The sequence below is a fragment of the Papaver somniferum genome, chromosome 11 (assembly GCF_003573695.1).
Source record: "Papaver somniferum cultivar HN1 chromosome 11, ASM357369v1, whole genome shotgun sequence".
NCBI classification, from domain to species: domain Eukaryota; kingdom Viridiplantae; phylum Streptophyta; class Magnoliopsida; order Ranunculales; family Papaveraceae; genus Papaver; species Papaver somniferum.
In genome coordinates this window covers 25,779,044-25,785,580 of record NC_039368.1, presented here as the reverse complement: position 1 = coordinate 25,785,580, position 6,537 = coordinate 25,779,044, and the positions used below count along the sequence as shown (strand labels likewise).

General features: G+C 36.2%; 1 protein-coding gene across 2 annotated transcripts; it reads left to right on the top strand.

Annotated features, from left to right (window-relative positions):
• The first annotated feature begins 5,332 nt into the window (after positions 1-5,332).
• On the top strand, positions 5,333-6,230 carry LOC113320265 (olee1-like protein). 2 transcript variants are annotated; one of them, XM_026568192.1, is made up of 3 exons: positions 5,333-5,478; positions 5,566-5,623; positions 5,782-6,230. In XM_026568192.1, exons 1-3 carry the CDS (start codon positions 5,470-5,472, stop codon positions 6,123-6,125), a joined length of 411 nt encoding a protein of 136 aa, XP_026423977.1. In that variant the 5' UTR covers positions 5,333-5,469; the 3' UTR covers positions 6,126-6,230. The 2 variants fall into 2 exon arrangements, with proteins under 2 accessions (XP_026423977.1, XP_026423976.1); XM_026568191.1 differs by having other exon boundaries at positions 5,334-5,623.
• The last annotated feature ends 307 nt before the right edge of the window (positions 6,231-6,537 follow it).

Here is a 6,537-nt window from a genome sequence, read left to right as displayed (position 1 = left end):
AGCTTTATTTAGTACCTAAAAACACAAAGTTAATTAGTAAAAGTATTTATTCTTGAAAACAATGAAAATACAGAATTTGGGATAATATATGGTTTTAAAGCGCAAAAGAAGAGTTAATTGCCAATAAAAAGGTGTAGAAATATGCAATATTTGGCACTCATCACTACTCCCTGAGATAAAAATTAGTGATTTTGTATCAACGCGCAAAATTCACCAAATTTGATTAATTTTTATGTCAGCTCGCAAAATTCAATTTTTTTAACCTAATTTTATCAATTTACAAAAATTTGGTTTTTGCGGCCTGCGCAATATCTGGATCCCTATTGGTCGAAACTAAACCTAGGCAAACTAGGAAATTGGTCCATCATGGAACTAGTAGTAGCAGAATCCTACTAAAAGTTGGTAAAAAATAAATAAAGAGGAAACTACGACAAGTAAAGGCAGCAGCTAAAGGGGCGCGGCCACACCACTTGGCCGGCCGGTTTGCCCTGTTGTTGGCCGCCAGTCCCTCTTTCCCATCGACCAATCAAATCGCTCCAAAGCCGCAACCTACACTTTTTAATTAAAGATGGAAGTTGGCTGGTCGACGTGCTTAGTTTCTTAAGAAATTGAATCTAGACTGTCCATGTCAGTATTTAAATGATCACGACCGTACGACTTGGCCGGATGATTTATCAAGCTTAGCTTCTTCCTGACGTGACTAAACAAGCTCCATGGTATTCACTGATGGGCCCACTTCTATTCAAGCCAATCAGAACTCTTCTAGCCTACAGGTGGCATCCATGATCTCTAGCCAAAGTAGGCTACTCACGCGGTTGAAAAAGGTGTTTAACGAGTTAAGACCGGCCATGGCAGTCTTAAATCCATCGTGTCCGTCCAACTTAACCAGCATAATTGGATGGCTTAGATTTTATTTTAGGCGACCAATGAAGTGCTGATATGTTCATAGGCGACTCGCCTTTAGCCTTGGCCAATCACGTTGCTCACAACCTGCCAGCAACACATCAAATCGATCACCTAAAGTAGGTTGGTCACTCGTCTTTAAAAGATTTGAATTCAACTACCGACATCACGTGGCTGTCGCAAAACGATCTCGGTCGTCCAACTTGGCCAACCAAATTGACCGTCTTAGATTTAATTCTGGGCGACCAATAAGATGTCGTCCTGATCACCGGACGCCCCTCTTCCATGAGGACCGATCGACTTGTCCTCAACCTACCCAAACGGCTCCTGGAAGCTGCTCAAAGTAGGTTGGCTACGCTACTCATAAGAGTCTTAAATAAGTTAACGATTATCAGCAACAACTACAAATCATCTTAACCATCCAACTTGGCTGGATGATTTGAACAGCTTAAATCCAATCTTAGATGACCAATGGGACGCCATGATAGCTGTCAGCTGTTGCTCTTCTCCATGAGTCAGTCATGTCATCTTTGGTCGACTTAATTGGTTGCCAACCGTTCTACCAAAGAAGGATGGTTGCGTTCCCAACAACGACATTTGATATGCATCGATTAATTTGAGCTGCTTGGTTAATAACGATGCTTTACATGCATCGAATATAAATGATATTTTATAAATATCGATTTCACGAATAACTTAATTATTTAACCTATATGCTATTTTTTCCGGCAAGTCTCACGACTTGACTTGTCACTTATGACTGCTCGCCGCCTAGTTTGCGCATGATTGGTTGAAATATTTAGGTCTTGCGAGCAAGACTCACTCAGAAACTACCATGCATTAATTGTTCCATTACTCATGTAACTTTCTACATTTTTTCTGCAAAATACTCGAGACATCAAACATGTCAAAAACTAGGGGATGTTTATCAGGGTATTGGTCTGGCGGTTTACAGCGTGCGGCGTGCAACACGCCCATTATGATAAAGTGTCAGGAAAAGCGAACAGTTAGTGGCAGTAGAGAAGTAGTGGGTGTAAAACTGACCAGTCCTCTCCTCATTATAGGGACGTGGTTTTCATCATTTTACACGATCCCCACTTCTCCATTACTCAACTACTTCCACTTCTTATGAGATCAGGGTGTGTTTGACTATAACTTGTATAAATTGATTTTCAATCTATTTCAACTGAGAGGGATTCATTGCACAAGTATCTAGAAAACACCAAGAACTTATAGCTTATATTCTGATACAAGTCATAAAACAACCACACTTTCATAGTTCATCATTCTGATCTTAACACCATTTTTGCTTCCCTCCCTAAGATCAACCATTCTCCTTCCTTTTGTGACCGAAGCAAGACTGAAACAACCATTTCTTGGTTTAGGCTAGAATTGTACAGATTGATCTCTCGAAACTAAAATACTCATGTGCAGTACATTTTTTTAGGGTTTAGATTCGTTTCTCGACGGCACACTCAATTTACCATTTTCAGCAAAATCATTTTTTACCCTACTACAGAGGTCTTAGCGTGTTTTCCTGCTCTGATACCAATTGAAAAAGCGGGGGTATAACAACCACACCTAATATTCATTCGACAATATGTATGGACTAAACTCCAATATAATTCCTAGAGCACCAACTTAAAAGTGAGACTCAATCAAGAAATATATCAAAGAGCTTTATCTCTTTCTCAATACAATCAGCTAATCGAACAGATAGAAATACGTGAGACTGATTGATATGAGAAATAACTTGGACGGCACCAAAAACCAATGCCCAGGTGTCAATCAAGTTATATTCAACAAACAAGGTAGGACTTATAAATTGTGATTGAACTACGCGCAACCTGTGATATTTCAATTATATAAACAGATATTAATGCGGAAAATAAATAACACAGACACCAGAAATTTTGTTAACGAGGAAACCGCAAATGCAGAAAAAACCCGGGACCTATTCCAAATTTGAACACCATACTGTATTAAGCCGCTACAGACTCCAGCCTACTACAAGTTAACTTCGGACTTGAATGTAGTTGATCCTAACCAAGTCTCACACCGATTAAGGTAAAGCCGCGTTTGTTGTGCCTCTAGAACCACGCCAGATTCTGCGCACTTGATTCCCTTAGCTGATCTTACCCACAACTAAGAGTTGATACGACCCAAAGTCGAAGACTTATAAACAAATCTGACTCCCACATATATGTCTATCCTTTATTCTTTTTGTTCCGTCTTTTGATACAAATATCGAGGTGAACAGGAACCAACTAATAATACGGTCTTATACTCCCAAAGAGCAACCTAGAAATATTAGCCACCTCACAATAACCTAACTGATTAACATAAGAAGTTATTGCGAAATCACAAGAGTCTGAGACGAAGAACTTTTGTGATTACTTTTTATATGTTACCCATTGGATATAAATCTCGGGTAAATTTTGGAGAAGATAAAAATCAATAATATAGAACAAGTAACATCAGAATACGCTACTACAGAGATAATAGTTGGATATGGCTTCACGAATCCCAAATGAAGTCTTCAAGTCGTTAACCTAATAATGGTTTTGTAAAACCTACGTTAAAGGAGAATCGACTCTGGTTTGCAACTAGGACACATGGAAGTGTCAGGATTAGGTTTTCCATTTTCTAGAGTTCTCTTTTATATAGTCTTTCAAATCAGGGTTGCTTACAATCAAAGCTAAGATAGATTAGTAACAAAGCATTCAATATTCATCGTTAGATGAACTCCTGATTTAAAATTGAAGCTAAGTCTGCTTAGAAATGAAGCAATTAATCTCCACCGTTAGATGGTCTTAGCTTGTTACACACAATGAAACATACTTATATTTAGAGATGGGTATCCGTACCTAAACGTGTATATTGGGTTGGCTCAATAGCAGTTAACCGCATTTAGCCATATGAACAATTTTGACTTAACCATATTCATCTAACACTTCTGGATCAAATATGATGATCAATCAATCATGATAGATAATCAAATGAATCTAATTGTGTTGTTCAATTTTTCAATATCTCGTAGAAATATTCATGAACAAATTGAAACGAAATCAGTTTGATTCGTGATTGTACAAAGTAGTTATACAAGAATCAATTCATGAACATTAAGCCACGTTTTTCAAATTTAATTTGCATTCCTTAAATCATAAATGTTTAGTTCATGAGTATGAGAATCATACATTACCGATTTTAGAACTTAACCATTGTGTTCGCAAACTGGGTACGCGAACAACAACTCCGGACCTTGGCCTAGTCAACCCATTCGCAAACCCGGTTCGCGAACAACCGTTCCAGACCCAACTCAGGTAATCCTGTTCGCATATTCCGGACCTTCTCGTATAAATCCTTTCGCATCTAGGTATGCAAACAAGAGTTCTAGACCTGAATCATCACAATACAGTTCGCATACTGGGTATGCATACCGTGTTGTATCCAGACATGGGTAATTGTTCTAAACATCCTTAGAAGACGACAATGGTAATCTTACACATACCATTAGCTTCAAGTAATTTTCAAGTGATTGAATGATCAATGCGAAACTTCCCGAGATAACATTAAATGACTGTCTCACACAAATCATATAAGATGTTCAAGGTAATTTTCACATGATCATCTTTTGACTTAATATTCGGTTTCCAACAAATAAATTGTTTCCAACTAAACTCTTCAAGAATACGATGAACATAGCTAAAGCAAAAAGCTTCCAACACGTATTTCGAGAACTAAATAAGCGAGATAAAACTCGGTTCGAAAAATCAAATGTGTATAATGTAAAAGTATATATAGTTATACGACTTAGTCTCATTAGAAGATAAAATAAAATAGACTTCTGAGTGATAGATAAGTTTTAGTCTCCACATATCTTTTGTTGATGAAGTTCCTCCAAGCTCCTCAGCAGATCTTCTTCTTCAATTGGTGAACGCCGTGAAGTCTAAAGATCAACTACACAATTCTATCCTTATCCGAGATATAACTATAAGTAGATTAGAAACCAAGTATATATTTTTGATCAACTAAACTTGACAAACAAGCTTGAGATAGCAGCGCTTGCGAGTTCGACCGAGCAGTGCTCTAACAACGTGAACCCCAATTATATCAACTATGATATTCAGCCCCTTTAAGATTATTTTTTTCTGCTCTTTAATTTTTAGTGTTGTTGGGATGTTTAAACCGCAAATTTTGTAAAATTACTCAAGCGAGAAATAAATTTTAAATTTCAATTTAAAAAGGAACAAAAATAAAAAACAAAAAATGATCGGAATTTTCTAGTGGTAAAGAGGAAAACAAACAAACAAATTTAAGCATTTTTTTTGTTACCTCTTTGCGGTTGTTAAATATTTTCTAAATTAAGAATTGATTAAAAATTAAATCAAACAAATGAACTCAATTAATTAGCTAGAAAAAAGGTTTTACCTAAACATATACTAACTCCTTACTTTATAATATTTTTTGTTATTTTTCTCCAAAAAAATTTGTTATCCTTCACAGGAAATCGTTTTTTTCCAGCTCTCAAAATTGAGGCAAATAAATACAAAGTACCAGAAAAGAATGACAAAGGTTTCTCAACTTGTTATCCTCTTTGTCGTTGTTGTTATATGTTTTATGTCGTATGTTTATTGTGATGATTTTCATGTCGTGGGTCAGATCTATTGTGATACATGTCGTGCCGGATTTGAGACCGAAATTTCTGAACCTATCAAAGGTAAAATGGAAATGATCCTTGATAAGATTGTTTAATTATTATTTTTAATCCAATTTTGTTTTGTTTTGCTTTGCTTTTTGGATTTGTTTTGAATTCACAAAATAGTTATTCCATGCGCAGTGAACGTACAACATTAATTTATTACTTTATTTGTATAGGAGCTAAGGTAGGGTTAGAATGCAGAAATAAAGAAGGTGGAAACATTACATACACGGCCGACGATGTTGTGACCGATGAAGACGGTATGTATTCAGTAGTAATTAATGGTGATCATGAAGATGACGTATGTGAAGTATTACTCAAAGAAAGCCCTAGGTCTGATTGTAACGAAGTTGTGCCTACAAGAAATCAAGGTCGTGTATCCCTTATTAATAATAGTGATATTGATTCTCCTATTCGATTCATGAATTCCTTGGCGTTCCTGAAGAAAGAACCTCTCTTCAATTGCTCTAAAGTCATCGCTAATTTAAGCCTTACACCCGATGATATCACGGTACTATGATGTAATATATTTGTCTATAGTGTACATGCATACTGTAAATTTTACAAGTAAAAAGCGTTTATACACCATAGCGTCGTACGTTAAATGCAATTTTTTTAAGGAGTTTATTTGTTGGTACCTTAAAAAAATAATTTTGGATGAGTAGAATTGGCATCATAGGAACACAAAGCTTAAAATTATTAAAAAAATATCTTTCCACTTAATAACTACATCATCCAACATAAAACCTGACTATTCTCGAGAAGAAAAATGGAATTGAAAAGTGAAAATCTTTGCCTTGGTAATAACATCTAACACTATCAACAAACAACAAGGAGAAGACAAATCCCATATTTATATAATGTTCGGAATATCCTAGAAGACTTCATGGCACCCGAAGAACTCCAAGATGGGACCTATGAAAAATGACCTG